This window comes from Mustelus asterias, chromosome 14, assembly GCF_964213995.1.
Source record: "Mustelus asterias chromosome 14, sMusAst1.hap1.1, whole genome shotgun sequence".
Lineage (NCBI taxonomy): Eukaryota > Metazoa > Chordata > Chondrichthyes > Carcharhiniformes > Triakidae > Mustelus > Mustelus asterias.
In genome coordinates, this window is record NC_135814.1 from 56,775,611 (window position 1) to 56,800,868 (window position 25,258).

Genomic DNA, 25,258 nt, shown 5'->3' on the forward strand with positions numbered 1-25,258 from the left:
AAATCAGTGTCCCGTACTCCTTGTACCAACAACTAATGGGAATAGGTTTTTCTTGTCTACCTTATCCAAACCTCCTCAATTTCCTTTGCTCCAAGGACAACAACTCTAGTCTCTCTAACCTAACTTTATAGCTAAAATTTTCCATCCTTGGAACCATTCTGGTGAATTTCCTCTGCACCTCTCAAAGATCCTCACCATCCTTCCTTGCTAACCAGAACTGAATGCAATACTTTAGTTGTGGCCTAACCAGAGCTTTATAAAGTTACACCATAATTTCCCTGCTCCTATTTATGAAACCCAAGATCCCATATGCTTTGCTAACTACTCTCTCAATGTTCTGTCACCTTCAAAGGTCTATACACATGCACTCCCTTTGTTCCTGCAACTCTTTAGAATTGTGCCATTAAGTCTATATTGCCTTATCCCTTCTGCCAAAATCCATCACCTCACACTTGTACATATCAGATTCATTTTGCAACTTGTCTACCCATTGTATTACTCTACCCCATTCTATTAACCTATGATGAGGGAGGAGTTGGCCAAGGTAGACCGGGAGCAAAGACTTTATGGTGGGAACAATTGAGGAACAGTGGAGGACTTACGAAACGATTTTTCACAATGCGTAGCAAGAGTATATACCAGTGAAAAGGAAGGACTGTAGAAAAAGGGATAATCAGCCATGGATATCTAAGGAAATAAAGGAGGGTATCAAATTGAAAGATAATTCACACAAAGTGGCAAAGATTAGTGGGAAACTAGAGGATTGGGAAATCTTTAAAGGTCAACAGAAAGCCACGAAAAAAGCTATAAAGAAAAGTAAGATAGATTATAAGAGTAAACTAGCTCAGAATATAAAAACAGATAGCAAAAGTTTCTACAAACATATAAAACGACAAAGAGTTGCTCAAGTAAACACTGGTCCTTTAGAGGATGAGAAGGGGGATTTTAAAATGGGAAATGAAGAAATGGCCAAGGCATTGAATTTGTATTTTGTATTGGTCTTTACAGTGGAAGACACAAATAACATGCCAAAAATTAATGACAAGGAGGCTATGGCAGGTGAGGACCTAGAAACGATCATCATCATTAAAGAGGTAGTGTTGGGCAAATTAATGGGGCTAAAGGTAGACAAGTCTCCTGCCCCTGATGGAATGCATCCCAGAGTCCTAAAAGAGATGGTGGGGACAATAGCAAATGCATTCATGGTAATTTACCAAAATTTGCTGTGCTCCGGGGCGGTTCCAGCAGATTGGAAAACAGCAAATGTGACGCCACTGTTTTAAAAAAGGAGATAGATAAGGTGGGTAGCTATAGGCCGGTTAGCTTAATCTCTGTAGTGGGGAAAATGCTTGTATCTATCATCAAGGAAGAAATAGCGAGACATCTGGGTAGAAATTGTCCCATTGGGCAGATGCAGCATGGGTTCATGAAAAACAGGTTATGTTTAGCTAATTTACTAGAATTCTTTCAGGACATTATGAGCGCAGTGGACAACGGGGAACCAGTGGATGTGGTGTATCTGGATTTCTAGAAGGCATTCGACAAGGTATCGCACAAAAGGCTGCTGCGTAAGAGAAAGGTGCACGGCGGTACGTGTAATGTATTAGCATTGATAGAGGATTGGTTAACTAGCAGAAAGCAAAGAGTGGGGATAAATGGGTGTTTTTCTGATTGGCGATCAGTGACTAGTGGTGTGCCTTAGAGATCAGTGTTGGACCACAAATGTTTACAATTTACATAAATGATTTGGAGTTGGGGACCAACTATAGTGTGTCAAAGTTTGCAGATGACACCAAGACGTGTGGTAGAGCAAAATGTATAGGGGACACAAAGTTTGCAGAGGGATATAGATAGTTCAAGTGAGTAGGCAAAGGTCTGGCAGATGGAGTACAATGTTGGTAAACGTGAGGTCATCCATTTTAGTAGGAATAACAGCAAAATGGACTATTATTTAAATGATAAAAAATTGCAGCATTCTGCTGTGTAGAGGGACCTGGGTGTCCTTGTGCAAGAATCACAAAAAGTTGGTTTGCAAGATCAGCCATGATCTTATTGAATGACGGTGCAGGCTCGAGGGGCTGGATGGCTTATTCCTGCTCCTAGTTCTTATGTTTATGTTCTTATCAGGGGTGAACTAGCTAGATGGATTCAGAACTGGCTTGGCCATAGAAGACAGAGGGTAGCAATGGAAGGGTGTTTTTCTGAATGGAGGTCTGTAACTAGTGGTGTTCCGCAGGGATCAGTGCTGGGACCTCTGATGTTTGTAATATATATAAATGACTTGGAAGAAAACGTAGCTGGTCTGATTAGCAAGTTTGCGGATGATATGAAGATTGGCGGAGTTGCGGATAGAGAAGAAGATTGTCAGAGAATACAGCAGGATATAGATAGGCTGGAAAATTGGGCAGGGAAATGGCAGATGGAATTTAATCCGGACAAATGCGAGGTGATGCATTTTGGTAGATCCAATTCAGGTGGGAGCTATAAAATAAATGGCAGAACCATCAGGAGCACAGATACACAGAGAGATCGGGGAGTACAGGTCCACAGATCCTTAAACGTGGCAGCACAGGTGGAAAAGGTGGTGAAGAAAGCATATGGCAAGCTTGTCTTCATCGGCCGGGCATCGAGTATAAAAGGGAAGGGGGGGCCTGCGAGTGTGTTTTTTGGGGGGGGGGGGGAAGAGGAGGAGGCTGTTGTTGCTCACCTGGTCTGACCTTCGGCCTCTCAGCGTGGACTTGGGTCTGAGCGCTGACCTCGGGTCTTAGTACTGAAAGAGGGTAAAAGTACTCAAGGAGAGATGTGACAACTGTGTAGGGAGTGGTCATGTAAGACCTTCTAGAGTACTGGACTGTGTTGGGAAAAGAACAGCAAAGAGGCAAAGTGAGTCTGTTTACCACCTATCCCAGAAATGTGTCTGTTTTTCAGAAAGCAGGGTTTTGTTTTAAATGTTTCTTGCATTTCCACAGCAAAGTGGGAGTGTGTGAGATGCCAGGTGATCTACTTTCCCTCGAGCAATGTTTGCCTTGTTGTAATAGTACTGGATTTTATAGATTAAAGATCTATAAGGGATTGTTGCCTAAAGGGGTGTTTATTTGTGAGTCTAACCTAGTAGGAAATCCTTCTGGGGGAATGTTCTGGAAGACTATTTCAACTTTGTAAACGTAATCGTGTGTTTAAGGTTTGTTTTGTTAATATCTGTTTTAATTTAACATTTAAAATCCCCAAAAGTGTTACTGGAATTAGTGGTTTCTGACTTCAATATACCTATGTTCTCTTGGTCAAAATACAAAAAGAGTTGTGATAGGCTTGTCATGTTTCCCTTTGGAATTTGGTTTGCAAAGCAATTATCTGCCGGATCATAACACACAGTGTTTGTTAGAAAGTTTTTTCTACCAGAAAGACAAAAAAAACACAGTAGAGAGCTGTGAAATGTGTAACTTCAGCTGTTGCAGTGGACTGCAAATGTGGGTTGGTAAAGGATCCACTACAGTTAAAATCTTAAAGCTGCAAAGGGGTTTTTGTGTATGAGTTAAGTTGGCTGAGCTAAAATCTCGACATAATGAGTCAAGGGACCAGGTTCAAGAAGCCAGGAGAAGAATCCAGAATCCACAGGAAAGACAGACTGACATTTGTTGAACTTGCCATGCTTCGACTGAAATGTTATGTTAATTTTTATTGTCTGATATACCTTGTTAATTTGCATTATAAATTAATGACTGTTTTTTGCCAATATGGTTATTCTCCAACAAGAATTTTCTTACTCTAGGATTTAGCATAATATCCAAATCCCTACAATGTGATATAATGTCCTTATCTAATAATTACAGGTTTTTGTCACCTCTGTGCATGAGGGCAAAAATCTGCAAGATGGGTGAGCAAACTGACCATGGCACTATAGTGCAAGAGGTCATTCAAGTAGGTATGGGGATGGGGGGGGTGTAGTGAAAAGGAACATGTATTTGCTTTAGATGCAATATTAGGTGGAAAAGAAAACTGAGAATGTAAGGAGGCTGCAGAAGGATTCAAACAGGTTAAACGATTTGACAAGAATATGGTGGATGAAATACAAGGTGCAGAAATATGAATTTATGCATTTTGAAAGAAAAACAGAATTATTATCAATAACACTGAAATCTGGGTGTACTTGTATAGAAACTTGACATGCAGGTACACAATTAGGAAGGCATTCTTTCCTTTATTACAAAGGAATTAGAGTACAAGAGTAAAGAGGTCTTATTACAATTATATAAAACATTGGTGAGCCCATATCTGGAGTATTATGTAGAGTTGTGGTCTCATTACCTGAGGAAAGATGTACTTGCCTTAGAAGAAAATGACCCCCCAGAGACATCTGTCGTACCCCAAGGATATGTATCTGCTGCATTGCCAATTGCGTAATGGCGGATTTTCAGGGGTGAAAACATTTTCCCGATCTCACCTCACCCTCACCATAGTCTAGGGGTTTTCAAACCAAAGTGTACCTTATGAGAGCTAGACAAATATGCAGTTATGCCTCTTGGCATCAAGCTTGGAAGAGTTAACTTGTGATTGATGGAACAGCAAGCAGCAGGAAGATGGATGGCATCATATGAGCCTGAGCACTGAGGTAGCAGTGCTGCGGAAGTAGCAATTGCTGGCCCAAACACTGGAAGAGGCAGTTGATCCGCACGCATATTAGTGAAATGTTGGGTGCACATGGCTTGCCCAATTGAGGCCATTACCCTGATGGAGCTTTCTCATAATGATACAAAGAAGTGAGTGGGGCGATAGAGGGATTTTGGGAAGAAGGGTTGCTGAGTGAGTGAGTGGTCGGAGGCGTTTGGGAAAAGGGGCTGCTGTGAGAGTGGGGAGGGGTTTGGGAAGAGACGCTGTTGAGTGAGTGGGAGAGGAGTTTAGGAAAGGGACTGCTGCGTGAGTGAGCGGCTGGGAAAAGGGGCTACTGAGCGACTGAGGGGGGGGAAGGAGTTTGGGAAGAGGGGCTTCAAGTGCAAATCGTTATAGGCATATGTTTACCTGTAGTGCATAATTATAATGATTTAAATGTATGTTCATTAGTGGTGGAGGTGTTCAAGATCTCTCAGAGAATCCAAGTTACTTGGGATGCGTGCACTTTTACATATATGTTGTAATTTGGGACTGATACTCCAACTTTCATTCCATCACATGGCTGACCAGAAGTCTCTCCTACTGCCTGCCATTGCTGTTTGGAAGGATTTGCAGGTTGGCATTCAATCTGTTTTGCCAGGTTATGAATGCACATTCCTTGGTCATGAAGTCCTAAGGTGGGTCTTGAACCCGCAACTTCTGATCCAAAGGCAGGGTCCTATCCATTGTATTACAAGACTTCATGCAGTTATTAGATGGGTTATTGAAAATAAGCTGCCTATAGGGCAACACAAAAAGTCAGTAAATCTGGAGGGAGATAAACAACCAATAAAGCTTAGGAACCATTGCCTTAGATGGAGTGTAATATAGGTTTACTAGTCAAGTTCCTAGGATGAGATGTTTGTTCAGTAAGGAGATTAAGAAGACAAGGCCTATATCCTCTGGAGTTTAGAAGAATGAAAGATGATCTCATTGAAACATTTAACATTCTTAAGGGCTTGTCATGGTTAATGAATGCTGAGAGACTGATACCCTGGCTGGCTGGTGAGTCATCACTGAAGAACAGGCATGAGGAAAGGAACAAAAATCATTTATTCTTTGTGTTCTTGAAGAGAAGAACAGGAAGTCCCATAGCTGTTGAGGGGACACACAGCAGCAGTAGAAGATGAACCACCAGACCCAAGATGTAAAAAACAGAAATCATCTCCAAGTTAGTTAGTATTCACAGCACACTGCTCAGTCACGACAGAAAAACATTGCTCCCTACAAGCAACATATGAGGTAAGATATAGTATAAAACCAAAGGAAATGCCTCACATTGTCAAGAAAAGTACAAATCCAGTGGACTGAGAAAAATACGTAAAGAAAATACTAAGAGCTGCAAAAAGAAAATATGAAAAATAAACTTGCAAGAAGTATTAAGGTAACAGTTTTATGAAAATATTGAGTGTAAGAGAGTGGTTAAGGGCAACATTGCTCCATTAAAGACAGGCCTAAGTATAAAGATGGGCAGATTTTGATTAAAAATGGGTGAAATGTCATCGGGGTTAGGTAGGAATGTGAGGTTGAAGTTACAATCAGAATGGTCATGATTTTATTGAATGGCAGAGCAGGCTCAAGGGGGCTGAGTGGCGCACTCCTGCCCCTAATTGTATGTATGTATTTATTAAACAAGTACTTTGTATCCATTTTTATAGCAAAGAAAGAGGATAAAAAGACCAGTAATAGGAGAGAAATTACAGAAGAACTTATTAGCTTCAATATAAGTCACAAAATAGAAATGGAGAAAATTAATGGAATTCGCAATAGATAAATCTCTAGGACTTGATGGTTTCTACCCAAGGTATTAAAAGGTGAAGGAATCGTAGAAGCTTTAATACTAATTCTTTCAAAGCTCTCTTGGTTCAGAAAATGTAAAGTTAGATTATAAATGTGCCAATATTGCTCCATTTTTTTAAGGCAGCTGGGAGAGTAATCACAGGCCTGTCAGCTGTGGGAAAGTTACTAGAATCTGTCACTAGGTACAAAGTATCTGAGTACTTAAACAATTATGAGCTGATCAGAAACTGCCAACGTAACTTTGTTAAGCACAAGTCATTGAATCATAGGGTGGAATTTTCACGAAGGAGGCAGGCAATATAAGCTTGTTTTTGGGTCAGAAAACCATTTGACGGGAGGAAAACTAATTATAGTTAAGATTTTCATATGGATGAATCCTTAATTGGCACGGAGAAGGGGTCCCAGTCCAAATCAGGGCTAAAAGTGAGATCTCAAAGCTGGAGAGCCAGAAGCCTTCCAGCTTCAGAGCAACATCCAACTGTAGTCTATGCTAAGTAGCTGGGTGGGCACCTCAACAAGAAGGTGCGCTCACAGCCACATTAAAAAAAACACAAAAAACACAAAAAGCAGCGAGGGCACCACAGTGAAAGGATGGGAGGGGGTAAACCTATGTACAAGGTGGTGTTGGGTGTATCTCCACTCAGGCAGGCAAGGACAGTCCATAGACCTGTCAGGAGCACTGACAACCAGTCTCCCTCTGGGAAGTGCTTACTTCTAGGTAGTTGATCTGCCCCCAACCCACTACCAGGAGACTGAAGGTTGACTGGAAAATCCCCTTTGCCCATCAAATTTACTTTTAACAAGGCTCTCATACACAGGCTAACAATTCATGAGGAAGACCATGGAAATGCATTAAAATAAAAAATGAAGAATATCAACATCAAATAATTAAAAGTGACCAATAACTTTCTATTAACAGCCATAAAAATAGGATCCATACAAAATGGGATCCAATTGCAAAGGGGATTAAAATTGCTGAATTCTTGCTCATATTCTTCCCGAGTATCCATATGCTTTTTTGTTGCATGCTTGATGTTAAATTTAAGAACTCGAAAAAGGTAGATTAATAAAAGTACTAAGACACAAGTTAAACATATACATATTCTTTTCTTTTTACCAGTTTGGCTTCTGACTGCAGAGGTTGTGGGGAGGGAGGTTCAATGTTGCTGACTGGAGGACCTGGAATTCCAGGGATATTAGGCACCATGGTGACAGGCCTGATAATCTAGTGGGTAGAAAATGGAACAGCATAAATAGACCAGGCGACAAAACTCTGACAACACCACCAACAGTTGCATTGATATTCACCCATTGACACTCTCGACACTTTCTGCTGCCTCAAAAGCAGCCAGCATAATTAAGTACCCCACGCACCCTGGATATTCTCTCTTCCACCTTCTTCCGTCGGGAAAAAGATACAAAAGTCTGAGGTCACGTACCAACCGACTCAAAAACGGGTTCTTCCCTGCTGCCATCAGACTTTTGAATGGACCTACCTTGCATTAAGTTGATCTTTCTCTACATCCTAGCTATGACTGGAACACTACATTCTGCACTCTCTCCTTCCTTCTCTATGAACAGCATGCTTTGTCTGTATAGCACGCAAGAAATAATACTTTTCACCATATACCAATACATGTGACAATAATAAATCAAAATAAAATCAAAAATCAAATGCAGCAAAACACTTCTCTTTCAGACAAAATGGCTGCTGCATCAGATATTTCACATAAGTAGAAGTATGGCAGGTGTGGTAGGTTTTAAGGATAGTCTTAAAGGATGAGTGAGAAGTAGAGAAATTCTGGGGCATATAGCCGAGTCAGATGAAGGCACATTTCCAGCAGTAGGATGAAAATTGGAGGGGGCGGGGGGGGCGGAGAGCAAGATAGGATGCACGAGAGACCAAAGTCAGAGGAACAGAGGGTTTTGGAGGGTTGTAAGGCTCAAGAAGTTTACAGTGGTAGGGAGGATGACACCATGACAGGATTTAAACTGCTGAGAATTTAAGAACTGAAAAATTGAATAACTGGAAGCTTTTGTAGATCTGCAAGCGCAGGCACCATTAGTGAGTGGAAATTAATGCAGGATCTGATTCAGGCAGCAAGAACAGAAAATCTGGAAAATCTCAGCAGGTCTGAGAGTATCTGTGGGGAGTAGAGTCAATGTTTCAAGGCGAGCTGACCCTTCGTCAGAGCTCTTTTTGTTTTCAAATTCCAGCATCCGCAGAATTTTGCTTTTATCTGATTCAAGCAGAAAAGGTTTGGATGAACTGAAGTTTCAGGTGGGTGCAGGCTGAGACACCAGCCCGCAGATCATTGAAGCAGCCCATCTGGAGGTCACAAAGTTATGACAAAGGATTTTCCCCCTGGGCCTCTGATGCTGAGCTAATGTCAGGGTCAAATATGGATCAGTAGCCAATCCCTGTGGGGAACAATGACCTGGCTGTGGTTTTTCCAATTGGCAAATTCGTGAACAGAGGGTGGGCACGCTGTCAAATTGGTGTCAACAAGCAGGTTCTTGATGCTGCAGGATCAGTTAAGAGGCTCTCCAGTACTGAAGCAGTAGCAGACTACCTTTCTGAGGTGCTCTATCTGTAACAATTTAAGTTTTAAATTAAAAAATAGAATCACATAAGAACATAAGAAATAGGAGGAGTAGGCCATCTGGCCCTTCGAGCCTGCCCCGCCATCCAACAAGATCATGGCTGATCTGAAGCAAATCAGTTCCACTTACCCGCCTGCTCCCCATATCCCCTAATTCCCATATCGATCAGAAAACTATCTACCCGTGATTTAAACATATTCAACGAGGAAGCCTCCACCACTTCAATGGGCAGAGAATTCCAGAGATTCACTACCCTCTGAGAGAAGAAGTTCCCCCTCAACTCTGTTCTGAACCGGCCCCCCCTTATTTTGAGGCTGTGCTCTCTAGTTCTGGTTTCCCTTCTAACTGGAAAGAATCTCTCCACCTCTACCCTATCCAGCCCCTTCATTATCTTATATGTCTCTATAAGATCACCCCTCATCCTTCTAAACTCCAACGAGTACAGACCCAATCTGTTTAATCTCTCCTCATAAGCTACACCCCTCATCTCCGGTATCAACCTGGTGAACCTTCTCTGCACTCCCTCCAAGGCCAATATATCCTTTCGCAAATAAGGGGACCAAAACTGCACACAGTACTCCAATCACCATTGTAGAGGGGGAGCCACTCCACAGAGTGACCAATCCTCCAGCTGAAGTCAGGCATGCCAAGAGGACCTCTCGGTCTGCTTTGAGTGCTGTCTTTGCTATCTACCACTGGGAGGCCACTTCAGGTGCCTGAAAGCCAACTGGAAAATTTTAGTCGGCCACTAATGATATGTTCTCCTAGGTTACCCACTGCTTACAAAATGGCCTGTGGCAGGTGGATGATGCCGGGAAATCAGCATGCCGACCAGCAGTGCGAAATTCCATGCCTACCCACCTCTTTGCTCTCCCTCATCGGTGCCTAAAAATTCAGCCCATGGACGAGGGTTTCATCAACAGATAGATTTGAGGCAGGGCAAATATTGTGGAGTAGATGATTGACATTTTCAGCTGCAGAATCAGGCAGGCTATTATTTCTTCAGAATAAGGAAATGGCAACAATGATTTTATGAGCCTTACAATGCAACGTTTACATGAAAACAAAGAAATATTTAAGAGTGGATTTGAATATGTTTTATTTACTTATTTAATTATTGGTTTGCCAACCTGAAGATAATCCATTTATCCTGAACCTGTTTCCTGTAGTTAGCCGATCCTCTATCCAATATATCGCCAACAACCTGAGCTATTATCTTGTCGGCGAACATGTACGTGGCACATTATCAAATGCCTTTTAGAAATCAAGGTATAGTACATTTACTTGTTCCCCTTTATCTACCCCTTGTTACATCCTCAAAGTATGCAGGCAAATTTGCTGAACACAATTTCTCTTGCACAAATTCATGTTTACCCTGCCTGATTATATTTTGATTTTCTAAAAATTCTGTGACTGTTTCTCCAACAATGGATTCTAGCATTTTCCCAATGATAGATGTTACTAACCGGTCTATAGTTTCTGATGAAAAGTCATCGACCTGAAACATGAATTTTGGGTGGAATTTTCTGCTTCCGACAGTGGCAGGAAACATAACAAGCAGGGACATAAAATTTGGTGTGATGGAAAAAGTCAGTTTCCCGTTGGCAGGAAATTTGTTAGAAATTTTGTTCTCGTGGATTTAATGACAGGTTAAAGGAGGGTCGAGTTTCCCACCGATCTATGTTGAGAACCCATATTTACATTAATTTGCACCTTCCGAATATGCTCATTGAAATGCAAACTTGCCAGAGTCATGTTCCCCTTCCAAATTAAATACCCTGCTAGCAGATGTTTAGAACGGTCTGTATTCCGACTATATAAAAGTGGCATGCACCTCGCAAGCTTCAATTCATCAATTACTTCAACGTACGTAGACAGTGTTTTTGTGTATCTTTAAGAGCGTTGCTGGGAGATTTCAGCTGCTTGTATCACAAGCTGCACGATGGCAGGGCAAAAGAGGGAAGAAAGTCAAGACACAGGCAGGAGAAGGGCGGGGAATGGCAGAACACAGGAGGGAAGGGGAAGACAGAGATAGGACTTGGGGAGGGAGGTGGTGGAACATGGGAGGGAAGGTGGAAGACAGGGACAGGACTAGGGGTGAATGGAGGAATGTGGAAGGGAAGGTGGAAGACAAAGAAAGGTCTGGGACGGTGGGGGCATCAAGGAATAATCTGGAGTAGTGAATGACTATCCTGGGGCAAGATTATAAGACTGTCCAAGGAGGAGTCAGAGACTGCGGCTGAGGCCACCTTGTTGGGTGCATATTGAAAAGGCTGTTCTGGGGCTGAGACCATTCTAAACTGCATGTCAGCTTTACTGAAAAGGAGAAATATTGAACAGACTTTTTTTATTCATTGTTGGCTCAGCCAACATTTATTGCCCATCCCTAATTGCCTTCGAGGAGGTGGTGGTGTGCTGACAGTCCATGTGTTGTAGGTACATCCTGTTAGAGAGAGACTGCCAGGATTTTGATCCAGCGACAGTGAAGGAATGGTGATATATTTCCAAGTCAGGATAGTGAGTGGCTTAGAGGGGAACTTCCACGTGGCTGTGTTCCCATGTAGCTGCTGCCCTTGTCCTTCTAGATGGTCGTGGTCATGGCTTTGGAAGGTGCTGTCTAAAGAACCTTGGTGAGTTTCTGAAGTGCATCTGATAGATGGTATACATTGCTGCTACTGTGCATCCATGGTGGAGCGAGTGAATGTTTGTGGATGGGGTGCCAATAAAAAAGGTGCCAAAAATGCAGGTTGCTTTCTCCCAGATGTTGCCAAGCCTCTTGAGTGTTGGTGGAGCTGCACTCATCCAGGCAAGAGGACAGTATTCCATTTTGCCTTGTAGATGGTGGACAGGCTTTGGGAATCAGGAAGTGAGTTGCTCACCACAGGATTCCTAGCTTCTGATTGCTCTTGTAGCCACAGTATTTATTATGACTACTCCAGTTCAGTTTCTGATCAATGATAATCCCAGGATGTTGATAATGGAGGGGGGTTTCAACAATGGTACTGCCATTGAATGTCATGGAATGATTTTTTTTCATTCGTGGGACATGGGCATCGCCGGCTGGCCAGCATTTATTGCCCATCCCTAGTTGCCCTTGAGAAGGTGGTAGTGAGCTGCCTTCGAGAATCGCTGCAATCCATGTTTTGTGGGTTGACCCACAATGCCGTTAGGGAGGGAATTCCAGGATTTTGACCCAGCGACTGCAAAGGATCGGCGATATATTTCCAAGTCAGGATGGTGAGTGGCTTGGAGGGGAACTTGCAAGTGGTGGTGTTCCCATTTATCTGCTGCCCTTATCCTTCTGGATGGAAGTGGTAGTGGGTTTGGAAGGTGCTGTCTAAGGATCTTTCGTGAATTGCTGCAGTGCATCTTCTAGATAGTACACACTACTGCTACTAAGCGTCAGTGGTGAAGGGATTGAATGTTTGTAGATGTGGTACCAATCAAGTGGGCTGCTTTGTCCTGGATGGTGTCAAGCTTCTTCAGTGCTGTTGGAGCTGCACCCATCCAGGCAAATGGTTAGTATTCCATCACACTCCTGACTTGTGTCTTGTAGATTGTAGATAAGCCCTGGGGAGTCAGGAGGTGAGTTACTCGCCTCTGACCTGCTCTTGTAGTCACTGTGTTTATGTGGTGAGTCCAGTTGAGTTTCTGGTCAATGGTAACCCCAAGGATGTTGGCAATGGGGGATTTAGTCATGGTTACATCACCATTGAATACCAAGGGGAGGTGGTTCGAGTGTCTCTTATTGGTGATGATCATTGTCTGGCATTTGTGTGGCACGAATGTTACTTGCCACTTGTCAGCCCAAGCCTGGATATTGTCCAGATCTGAGCATTTGAACATGGACTGCTTCAGTATTGGAGGAGTCACGAATGGTGCTGAACATTGTGCAATCATCAGCGAACATCCCCACTTCTGACCTTATGATGGAGGGAAGGTCATTGATGAAGCAGCTGAAGATTGTTAGGCCTAGGACACTACCCTGAGGGACTCCTGCAGAGGTGTCCTGGAGCCGAGATGACTGACTGACTGACTGCCTGCCTGCCTGCCTCCCCCCCCCCCCCCACACAACCAGAACTATCTTCCTATGTACCATGTATGACTTCAACCAGCGGAGAGTTTGACCCCCTGATACCCATTGATTCCAGTTTTGCTAGCACTTCTTGATGCCACCCTCGGTCGACTGCGACCTGGATGTCGAGGGCTGTCACTCTCACCTCACCTATGGAATTCAGCTCTTTTGTCCATGTTTGAACCAAAGCTGTGATGAGATCAGGAGCTGAGTGACCCTGGCGAAACCCAAACTGGGCGTCACTGAGCAGGTTATTGCTAAGCAGGTGCTGCTTATTAGCACTGTTGATGACCCCTTCCATCACTTTTACAATCGAGACTAGACTGATTGGGTGGTAATTGGCTGGGTTGGATTTGTCCTGCTTTGTGTGTACAGGACACATTTGGGCAATTTTTCACATTGTTGGGTAGATGCCAGTGTTGTAACTGTACTGGAAGAACTTGGCTAGGGGAGCAGCAAGTTCTGGAGCACAAGTTTTCAGTACTATTGCCAGAATGATATCAGGGCCCATTGCCTTTGCAGTATCCAGTGCCACCAACCGTTACTTGATATCACGTGGAGTGAATCGAATTGGCTGGAGACTGGCATGTGAGATGCTGGGGACCACTGGAGGAGGCCGAGATGGATCATCCACTCGGCACTTCTGGCTGAAGATTGCTGCGAATACTTCAGCCTTATCTTTTGCACAGATGTGCTGGACTCCTCCATTATTGAGAATGGGGATATTTGTGGAACTTCCTCCTCCAGTGAGTTGTTTAATTGTCCACCACCATTCTCAACTGGATGTGGAAGGACTGCAGAGTTTAGATCTGATTCGCTGGTTGTGGGATCGCTTAGCTCTGTCTATCACTTGCTGTTTTTGCCATCTGGCATGCAAGTAGTCCTGTTTGGTAGCTTCACCAGGTTGACACCTTGTTTTTAGGTGCTGCTCCCAGCATGCCCTCCTGCACTGTCCGTTGAACCAGGATTGATCCCTTGGCTTGATGGTAATGGTTGAGTTGGGGATATGCCTGGCCATCAGGTTGCAGATTGTGCTGGAGTACAATTCCGTTGCTGTTGATGGCTCACAGCGCCTCGGATGCCCAGTCTTGAGTTGCTAGCTCGGTTCGAAGTCTGTCCCATTTAGCACGGTGATAGTGCCACACAACACAATGGAGATTATTCTCAATGTGAAGGCGGGACTTTGTCTCCACAAGGACTGTGCGGTGGTCACTCCTACCGATACGGTCATTGACAGATGCATCTGCAGCCAGCAGATTGGTAAGGATGAGGTCAAGTATGTTATTTCCTCATGTTGGTTTCTTCACCATCTGCTGCAGAGCCAGTTTAGCAGTTATACCCTTTCGGACCCGACCTGCTCAATTGGTAGTGCTGCTGCCGAGCCACTCTTGGTGGTGGACATTGAAAACCCCCATCCAAAGTATAGCGGTCAGATCTAAGCTCTGCAGTCCTTCCACATCCAGTCGAGAATGGTGGTGGACAATTAAACAACTCACTGGAAAAGGAGGCTCCACGAATATCCCCATCCTCAATGATGGAGGAGCCTAGCACATAAGTTAGATTCTCTCTTATTGCAGATGATTATTGCCAGGCATTTGTGTGGCCTGAATGTTATTTGCCACTTATCAGCCCGAGCCTGGATATTGTCGAGGTCTTGCTGCATTTGGACATGCACTGTTTCAGTATCTGAGAAGTCTTAAATAATGCTGAACACCGTACAGTCATCAATGAATATCCCCACTTCTGAGCTTATGCTGGAAGTTCATTGATCAAGCAGCTGAAGGTGGTTGGCCCTGTCATAAGGCTGAGGCCAAGCTGTTGGGGGCATATCGAACAATCTGGGGGCTGTGTTAGAGGGTTTTGCCAGGCACCCATTTCTTGGTCCCCATCATGGTAGGGGTAGGCATCTCTGGGCAGTGACAGTTGAATACAGCATGGTGTGCAGGGCCTGGTTAGTAACCTAAGGAATTGGGTTCTGGGGGTTAGAGGCATTGTATTGTGAGCAGATGACAATCATAAGAGACATCGGCATCCTGTATGTCAGTAACTGAAGTAATGGGGGTGGCATTAGATGGTCTCATTGAATGGTGGTGATGTGGGGATGAGGTGGGGGAGGGATCAGGTCAACATAGGTATGGGGACATCAACATTAAAGGTTTCAGTGCCCAGGGGAAGACAGAAATATCAATATGATCAATGATAGGGTCATGGGTAAAAGGTGGATAGTATTAGGAGAAAAAGGAATGAGGAGGCGGTGATCATCGAGGAGGATGTGAGGAACTTGGTGGGTGATAGGGGAGCTTGGAAGCTGGTCACACACATCTAATCAGCACCTTTTTCGCTTTCAGTGATCAATGGCACAGTTGTGAAGTTATTCTGGGCCGATTGAAGGGATCCCTTTAACTATCCTCACAGGTGTGTGTCAGAATGGATGCAGGCTCCAAGAATCAATGACTACATCTTCAATGCAGGGACAGCATAGGCCTCAACAAGCCTCCATCTTCCCAGTGTATTGGTCATGGCATTCAGGGTACCATTTTTATATTCACAGCAGAAGTGCAAGGTTTGGGTATCCATAATTGTTGTAAAAGCCATTGGAGGACAATTAGCACAAGGCTGACGATGGCTTCTAAGATTTGAGTCTTTTCACTCTAATGAATACCAGTTGCTCTTAATGTTACTGCCGCACTCAACTTTTTTGCCAGTAGATCCTTACCCTTCCATTACGGCTAGGTGCAACCCCGACATCTGCAGCAGAGGTAGTGGCAGCCTACTATGCCCTGTTGTTGGAGATGACTTTGTTGGGTGCCCTCTGGAAGCTCAAGGCCTGTAGGTCCCTGGCTCGCATAAAGGTCACAGGTAGAGGGGAGTTGGAGTTGCAGGACATTCTTGGGGACTCTTGGGTGGGTGTCCAGCTGAAGTATCATCCCCCCCCCCCTCCACAGCTTCCTCACTGATGGAACACATCTGTGGATAGAGTGATGGAGTGCAAGTACGAGTGGCAATCCAGCAGAAAACTGATTTTTGCTGGACCTGGATCTTCAATGCGGCTGCCACCCTTTCCATGATGCATTCACATGCTTGGGCGCCATTAGATAGAACGTGAACAGACTCCTCCATCCTTCGTTCCAGTCCGTTGGCAGGACCTGACAACACTGACTGATGTTCCCTTGCCTGTTTTTGTATCTCCAACAAGTCTTTGGGCCAACTGCAGAGGCTTATCATCAGACAACCTCTGCGGTGGCCTGGTTTCCAGCAATCAAAGTGTCGGAGACACTCCATCTGCTGTGGGCCCGTGTCTGAGAGGTGACCACCACATTGTGAACTCAAGCCTACTCTAGAATTGGTCCCATCAAGGTATGTGTTTCTGCATGGTGGAGGGTTCAGATGAACACACATGGTTCTTCATCAGATGGGAGGTCTGCTCCTCGATGAAGTGGGCTGAGGGTTGGGCTAGGTCATCTGGAGGATGTAATTTGCCTTTTCTTGGTGGTGGCTGGATTAGACAGAAGAGATAATTAACGATTGACTCGACAGGTTCCAACACTGTAGGTCAGTCATTGTATGCATGTGGCCAATGTACATTGAATGGACTCTCATTGGCTTGCTGAGGGAGGGCAATCTTGCCTTCCATGTAGGCATGAACTCTATCCTCTCCAGTCAGCTCTGTGGCCTGCTCCTTGTCCTCAACTCCAGGGTACTCCCTCCAGTTTTCTATTTGTCCCTCTAATTTTGGGCATGCTTGTACTGGATAAAGACCGATGGATGAATGAAAGAGCAATTCAGAAGCATGTATGCTTGCTGTGTGTGCTAAGCCCTCCCAGTAAGTGAAGGCGACGCCATTTGTGCAGGATCTTACAAGAGATGGGGATCTTAAAGTGGCTGGCAGATATGCAATGCTGATGTCCCATCTGCTGGTAGTGTGTGACAATCCTGTGGACTCTAACCTTAGGCTGCCTCTTGCCTTTATGAGTGTGAGAATTGGGAGTGTGGAGAAAGTTCACTTACTCTGGCAGAACAGATCAAATTATTCATCCTTTCTCGGCACTGCAGGGCAATCCTTTTTGTTGCCCACAAGTGTTGACCTCCTTGCCGACTTCCTCCCAGGCAAGTGTGGTCAGATGGGTGGACCTCCTGCTCTCATCCCGAGGAAAGAGGGGCTTCTGCCTTTTCTGGATGGCCTGGAAGAGATTCTCAAAGGAGGTCTTGCTGAACTGTGGAGGGGAGATTGTTTCTTTTGGGCACTGCAATAAGGTAAACTTTCAGCCCACACCTGGCCTTCAATGAGTGAATGTGTGTGACGGTGCTGTTTAACTATGGTATCGGGACCTTTGACCACACGAAGCAACGGAGGGGTACATGAATCACGGCTAGCCTTGCCATGAGATTCAATGAGCTCCTTACTGATGCATAATTAGTAAGCTGAAAGTGGAAGATCTGGCGTGAAACTCCACCCGACTGCACAGCAAGAATCATGCTGACTTTCCTGCCCACCATTGCACTTAGTCTCCAGAATATAAAATTTGGTCCTCTATTTCTTTCCACAGATGCTGCCTGACTTGCTGAGTTTTTCTGGTGTTTTTTATTCTTATTTTGGCCTACAGTTTCCTACTTTTTGTCTCACTCCTTTCTTGAATAATGGTGTTATATTTGCAGTGTTTCAATCTTCCGAGACTGTTCCAGAGTCTAGGGAATTTTGGAAGATTGCAACCAATACATCCATTATCTCTGCAATCACATCCTTTAAGGTACTACAATGCAGGCCATCAGGTCCAGGGACTTGTCAGCCTTTTGTTGCATTACTCTAGTAATAGTGATTGTTTTAAGTTCCTCTATCCCTTTTGCCCCTGTTTTTCTACTATTCTTGGGGTGCACTTCGTGTCTTTTTGTTTGAAGAGAGATGCAAAATACTTATTCAAAGTCTTTGCCATTTCCTTGTTTTCCATTATTAATTCTCTGTTATAACCCTCCTCAGGGCCAATGCTCATTTTAGCTACTCTTTATCTTTTATATATTGTAGAAGATTTTACTGTGATTTTTGTATTTCTTGCTTTTTTTGTATTTCCTGCTCTCTGTTTTTTTTCTTCTGGGATTTCTTTTCCTTCTCCACTTATAGAAATTTTAACATCCAGCTGTTCAGCTGAATTTTATGCATTTTATCCTAACCTCTCTTTCCCCAGCTTCATTTCAGTTCCAATGTCATCTGTGCTTGGGCCACATTTTTATGTGAGTAGCTCTATCCGAGTTTGAACTGTTGATATTAATACTTACATGTTTAGATCCCTGAACATATACAATATACATGCTACACTTAGCAATTCATGTGTTAACGTCTTCTAAATCAAGTCACAACTGCCAGTTTCTGATTAAATGGTTGTTTCATATTTTAAAGATTTTTCTTTTAAAACTGCAGCTTCAGAATATTTAAACTTGAAATGGAGGATAAAATCAGACTTTGTCCATAAGCAGCTGCTTACAGAACATTATTTCCATTCGAGAAATAAGAAACCTGTTTATTTCACATTCATGTAAAAAACTTGAGCAAAGACCACACTCCTCCCTGAAATACATATTAAAACTTGTTAACTATTTTGATAGAAAATGTTTCAGAAAAACAAAGAGTTAATGCAATATTCTGATATATTTTTGTCCACTTACAGGAACTGTTGTGTGAATACGGACAGATGGGTTTGTGATTGATGCAGGAATAGTGACAGGCATGGTCTGTCCATTAGGTAGCTGTAACAAGAGAGGAACTGAACCAGATACTGGTCTAAAAATAAGCAAAATTTTAGAATTACTGTAACTGCAATTCTAATAAGCATTGGAACAATTATTAAAAACATTGTTTTAAATGATAAAACTGAACAAGGTAAAACAGATCAATTCTAACTGAAATCAGTTATACATTAGCACAAAGATGTACCTACTCCTTTTCATCATCTTAAATTTCTAAATGTCAGAATCAGTTTAGATAAAAATCATACATTTTCTCAAATCTTTAGCTTTTTCTTATACAATAACCATAAACCAATTCAAAGCTTTGTAATAAAGAAAGGATTTGAATTTATATGATAACTTTATGATATCCTCAGGTCGTAACCAAGCACTTCACAACCAAATTAATGACTTGAAGCACAGTCACTGTAACTGTGTTTATAAGCATGGAGGTCAGATTGCACAGAATAACATCCCATAAACAGTAAATAAGATGAGTGACCAGCTTTTGGTGGTGTTAGATCAAGAATTGTTGTTGGACACTAGAAGAAACCTCTGCTCCAATTCAAATAGTGCTGTGATTTTTTTCTTTTAACATCCATTTGAACAGGCAGACAGGATGTTGTATTAAGGTCTCATCCAAATGTTAGATTTCTGACAATGAAACATTCCCTTCGAGTTGTACTGAATTGTCAGTCAATATTATTCACTCAAGTCCAGAGTAGGACCTGAACGCACATTTTCTGACTCAAAAGAAACAATGCTAACAACTGAGTTAAGCTGACATCAAAGTTCCTTTTATCTTGAATTTCCAACATTTGCAGTTATTTTATTTTCATCTTAAATAATTTGAGAGATTCTTATTGAATCATCCTGTTACATTAAATTAAAAGGCTTTCAAACATTATTTTTTATCCAGACAATCAGATGATGTCCTGGTACATGAATCACAAAAAATTAGTATGCAGGTACAGCAAGTAATTAGGAAGGCAAATGGAATGTTGGCATTTATTGCAAGAGGAATAGAATATAAAAGGAGGGCCTTGATAAGACCACATCTGGAGTAGCGTGTGCAGTTTCAGCCTCCTTATTTGAAAAACGATGTAATTGCATTAGACGCAGTTCAGAGAAAGTTCACTCTACTCATTTCTGTAAAGAAGGGCTTATCTTATGAAGAAAGTTTGAACAGAATGGGCCTATACCCATTGGAATTTAGGATCCTAAGAGGTGACCTTATGGACACATGAGATCCTGAGAAAACTTGATAGGATGGATACCTGAAGAATGTTTCCTCTTGTGGGGGAGACTAGAATTAGGGGACACAATTGAAGAATTAGGGGACACAATTGAAGAGGTCTCTCTTTTAAGACTGAGATGAGGACAAATTTTTACACTCGGATGGCAAGATCTTCTGGCTGTTCACACCTGCGGGATCTTCCGGTCCCACTGATGATGCACACCCACCGTGGGTTTTCCGGTGGCGTACAGAGATTCAATGGGAAATTGCATTGACAGCAGCAGGACCAGAAAATCTGGCAGCTGGCCTATGGTGAGCCGCCTCCTGTCACTGAGAAATACATAGCAGGGAGGCCAGTGAATTCCGCCCAATATGTGGAATTTGCCTCCCTAGAAAGCTGGGGAGGCTGGGTCATTGAATTTATCCGAGTCTGAGATAGATAGACTCTTGATATACAAGGGAGTCAAAGGTTATGGTGGTGGGGGTGGGGGGTACACAACCACATTAGCCATGATCTTATCGAATGGTGTAGCAGGCTCAAAGGGCCACATGGCCTCCTCATACTTCCAAGGTAATATATATTCCTATGTTCTATATTTGGAGGCCACAATTCAGCAGTGTTTAACCAAACTATTATTTCTATAACTAAAATGGAAAATTTAACAAAAAATCTCAATACTTACACTATGTTTCTATTTGTTGGAGGAGTCTGTGTGATGACAGAAGTAGAGGTTGGAGAGGGCAAAGCCTGTTGTATGACAACACCACTTTCTGAGTTTGCAAGTAGCACATTAGGAACTTGCAATGATGCTGGACGAATAGTTGATACAGTTTGTGTTGTCTGTTGTAATGGGACATCCTATATCAAAATTCCAAAATGGCATTAACTTGATATTTACAAGTACAGAAATAAATTAGTTTTAGTCACACTACCAGCTATCCCATGTTGTTGCTAATACTATGTTAGAGGATACAGTCTTTTATTCCTTGTAACGTTCAATATATTATCAGGTCCACTAATTCATGGTAATCAATGTCAGAAGTGGGTGTAGAAGGAAGAAGGCGAAGGAAAGGAGGATGATAATCACAAAGGACTGGGACTGGGATGCGACGGAGGAGGAAGATGAGGGAGAGAGGGGCAAGAGGAGTAGGAAGGAAATGGGGAAATGAGGAAAAGAGGGAATGAGGAGAAAAAGTGAATAGAGCTGGAAGGCAGGAGGTTGGGGATAGGGAATCAACGTGCAGTGGTGAGGACTGGGGAAATTCCTACCTATCATCCACTAAAACAAGGGTCATTCACCAGTATTTTTTATTTTCTCTGTCAGGATTTGAACATTTGATGAAGTAAAAGAGACCATGAATCATAAAATCATAGCATCAGGAAGGAGTTTTCTGGGAGGGTCAAGGCTTAGAGTGTTTACAAAGCCTGGATCTTAACATGTGAAGCTCATGGGCCAGTGGTGGAGAGGAAAGCTTTAAGGGAGATGGGAGAGACTCCAGTTAAAAGGCATGGGATCTTTATATAGAGGCTACTTTGTGGTGTAGCGCATGCATGCTTGGATAAACAAGATCCATACTAAAAGTTAACTTGTAAAGAAATAATTCAATAACAACTTACATTTATGTAGTGCTTTTAATATAGCAACACATCCCAAGGTGTTCCACAAACAAATCTGAATGGAGCAACATACGCAGATTATAGAAGTAGTAAGGTAGGTTTTAAAGAATTTTTAAAGGAGGTAGGGAGGTGGACAGGTTTGAGGAGGAAATTGCAGGACCTGTGCCCTAGACAGGTGAAGGCACAGCCATCAGTAGTGCAGTCGTTAAAATCAGGAATGAACAAAGACCAGAATGTGAGGAGTGCAAGATTTTGGTGGGTTGTTGGACCAGAAGAGGTTACAAAGATAAGAAAAGGTGAGACCAGAGATAAATCTGAAAACAAGGGTGCAAATCTTTTTAAATCAAGGCATTTCTGTATCAGGAGCCAATGTAGGTCAACAAGGATGGGATGACGGGCGAACAGGATTTCAACTTCACATAATTTTTTTCATATAGTGAAGTTACTCTTGCAGAGTCAAAACAAGTGTACTGAGTTACATGGGAAGTTTGTAGTGCTGGGTTTTATTTTCCAAAACTAATTATGAAAGGTCTTTCTTTAACAGTTTATAGACTTATTACACCAGGGGTGTAACTGGTGCTGCATCCAAATGTTGACATGCTTTCAATGGATTCTGCCTTTGACAGAACTTGATATAGGAACTTTTAATGCACTATTGACAGGAGGATGGTAATTATAGCATGACAAATTTACATAGGCAGTTTCCAGTACAAATGTGTATGCAGGAATTTATGATAAAAATAAAGACAAAATGTATGACTTTAAACAGGAATGGAAGTGCAAGAAATTAGGTTTATAATATACTAATATTGTAAACTTCCTGTGGCATTGCACACAGTCGATCAATGGAAGCTAGTTTTACATATGCACTATTATATGGAATAGTATATATATATAATATGGAATAGTGCCAGAAGACTGGAGGATAGCAAATGTTGTCCCCTTGTTCAAGAAGGGGAGTAGAGACAACCCTGGTAATTATAGACCAGTGAGCCTTACTTCTGTTGTGGGCAAAGTTTTGGAAAGGATTATAAGAGACAGGATTTATAATCATCTAGAAAGGAATAATTTGATTAGGGATAGTCAACACGGTTTTGTGAAGGGTAGGTCGTGCCTCACAAACCTTATTGAGTTCTTTGAGGTGACCAAAGAGGTGGATGAGGGTAAAGCAGTTGATGTGGTGTATATGGATTTCAGTAAAGCGTTTGATAAGGTTCCCCACGGTACGCTATTGCAGAAAATACAGAGGCATGGGATTGAGGGTGATTTTGCGGTTTGGATCAGAAATTGGCTAGCTGTCAGAAGACAGAGGGTGGTGGTTGATGGGAAATGTTCATCCTGGAGTTCAGTTACTAGTGGTGTACCGCAAGGATCTGTTTTGGGGCCACTGCTGTTTGCCATTTTTATAAATGACCTGGATGAGGGCGTAGAAGGATGGGTTAGTAAATTTGCAGATGACACTAAAGTCAGTGAAGTTGTGGACAGTGCGGAAGGATGTTGCAGGTTATAGAGGGACATAGATAAGCTGCAGAGCTGGGCTGAGAGGTGGCAAATGGAGTTTAATGCGGAAAAGTGTGAGGTGATTCACTTTGGATGGAGTAACAGGAATACAGAGTACTGGGCTAATGGTAAGATACTTGGTAGTGTGGATGAGCAGAGAGGTCTCGGTGTCCATGTGCATAGATCCCTGAAAGTTGGCACCCAGGTTGATAGGGTTGTTAAGAAGGCGTACGGTGTGTTAGATTTAATTGGTAGAGGGATTGAGTTTCGGAGCCATGGTGTCATGTTGCAGCTGTACAAAACTTTGGTGCGGCCGCACTTGGAGTATTGCGTACAGTTCTGGTCGCCGCATTATAGGAAGGATGTGGAAGCATTGGAAAGGGTACAGAGGAGATTTACCAGGATGTTGCCTGGTATGGTGGGAAGGTCTTATGAGGAAAGGCCGAGTGACTTGAGGCTGTTTTCGTTAGAGAGAAGGTGGTCAAGAGGTGACTTAATAGAGGCATACAAGATGATAAGAGGGTTAGATAGGGTAGACAGTGTAAGCCTTTTTCCTCGGATGGTGATAGCTAGCACGAGGGGACATAGCTTTAAATTGAGGGGTGATAGATATAGGACAGATGTCAGAGGTAGGTTCTTTACTCAGAGAGTAGTAAGGGCGTGGAATGCCCTGCCTGCAACAGTAGTGGACTTGTCAACATTAAGGGCATTTAAAGGGTCATTGGATAAACATATGGATGATATTGGAATAGGGTAGGTTAGATGGACTTTAGATTCTTTTCAAAGGTCGGCGCAACATAGAGGGCCGAAGGGCCTGTACTGCGCTGTAACGTTCTATGATAATGGGACAAGGAAACTTCAGAAATTTTCTCCACACAACAATCTAGTGGTCAAGGCCAGATGTGATAGATCACACAACAGAATTAATTAGGAAATCTTGACATAATTTGCAATGATAATTGCTGGCATGAAAAGGTAAACAAAAATGCAGACAATAGGAAGTAAGGTTTGTGACAGAATGTGGGGTTGTTTGTAACTGGTTTGCTTACGAGATCACTTCAGAGGGTATTAGGAGTCAAGCACATATTATGTGACTGAGGTAATTTGTACCAGGCAGGGATGGCATGCTCCCTTCATTGAAGGACATTTGTGATCCAGTTGAGTTTGTACAATAACCCAGCAGTATTGAAGGTAATTTTTTTCCTGGTGCTAACCCATAAATTATCAGATTTATTGAATTTCATTTTACAACTTTCCATAATGGGATTTGAAGTCGTAACTTGTAGTGCACGTCTGATGCAAGATTTTTAATAATATGTTATAGATAGTAACACAGAATAGTTTTTGAAGTAGCCAATAGAGAGCATAAGATGAACTTATTAACAGTATACAATGATCAATTTAATATATTTTTCACATTTTTAAAAGATATATAGCATCATTTTACCAAACCATGGTTTATGGTCCATCAATTTTAAAACCATTAAAATCAATCATACAATCAAAGCAAAATCAGTCTCATTATCATAGATTTCTGGGGAATTTAGTCAAACATGATGACAGCCACATTAAATGTTAACTGCATTTTTTTTACTATAAGCATTGATTTATTTATTAAAAGTTCATTACAAGAATAGACAACAAGACTTGGAAAAACTACATACATGGTACAATGTACATAGATTCAAATCTGCAGGTAAAATAGGTGTAGCATTCCTAATAATCTCATCAAAAGTATCAAATTAGACAAAAAAAACTGCAACTATTTGATATGTAGATTCTGTATCATTTATACAGTGTGACAGACATAATCAAACACTACAGACACATAGGGTGGAACTCTCCAGCTCCCTTGGCTTTGCCATGGCAGAGGCTGCTTGCCATCCGCCATTGGCGGGATCTTCCGGTCCTATGGAAGTCAATGGCGATTTACATTCCTCGTCTGTGCCACCATCGGATAACCTCTGGCGGGGGCCGACTTCAGTGGGATCAGAAGATTCCACTGGTGGGAAGCGCTGGAGAATTCCACCTTTATTCTGTCCACTAAATAGGACCATAT

General features: G+C 42.6%; 1 protein-coding gene across 11 annotated transcripts in view; it reads right to left on the minus strand.

The window, feature by feature from the left end:
• Positions 1 to 25,258, minus strand: part of atf2 (activating transcription factor 2) — a 157,130-nt gene that overhangs the window by 45,546 nt on the left and 86,326 nt on the right. For all 11 annotated transcript variants that reach the window (XM_078228440.1, XM_078228436.1, XM_078228431.1 and 8 more), the window contains 3 exons: positions 20,765 to 20,940; positions 18,785 to 18,899; positions 7,565 to 7,672 (listed from right to left, as the gene is read on the minus strand). In XM_078228440.1, coding sequence (XP_078084566.1) covers positions 7,565 to 7,672; positions 18,785 to 18,899; positions 20,765 to 20,940 — 399 coding nt within the window. The remainder of the gene's footprint in view (positions 1 to 7,564; positions 7,673 to 18,784; positions 18,900 to 20,764; positions 20,941 to 25,258) is intronic.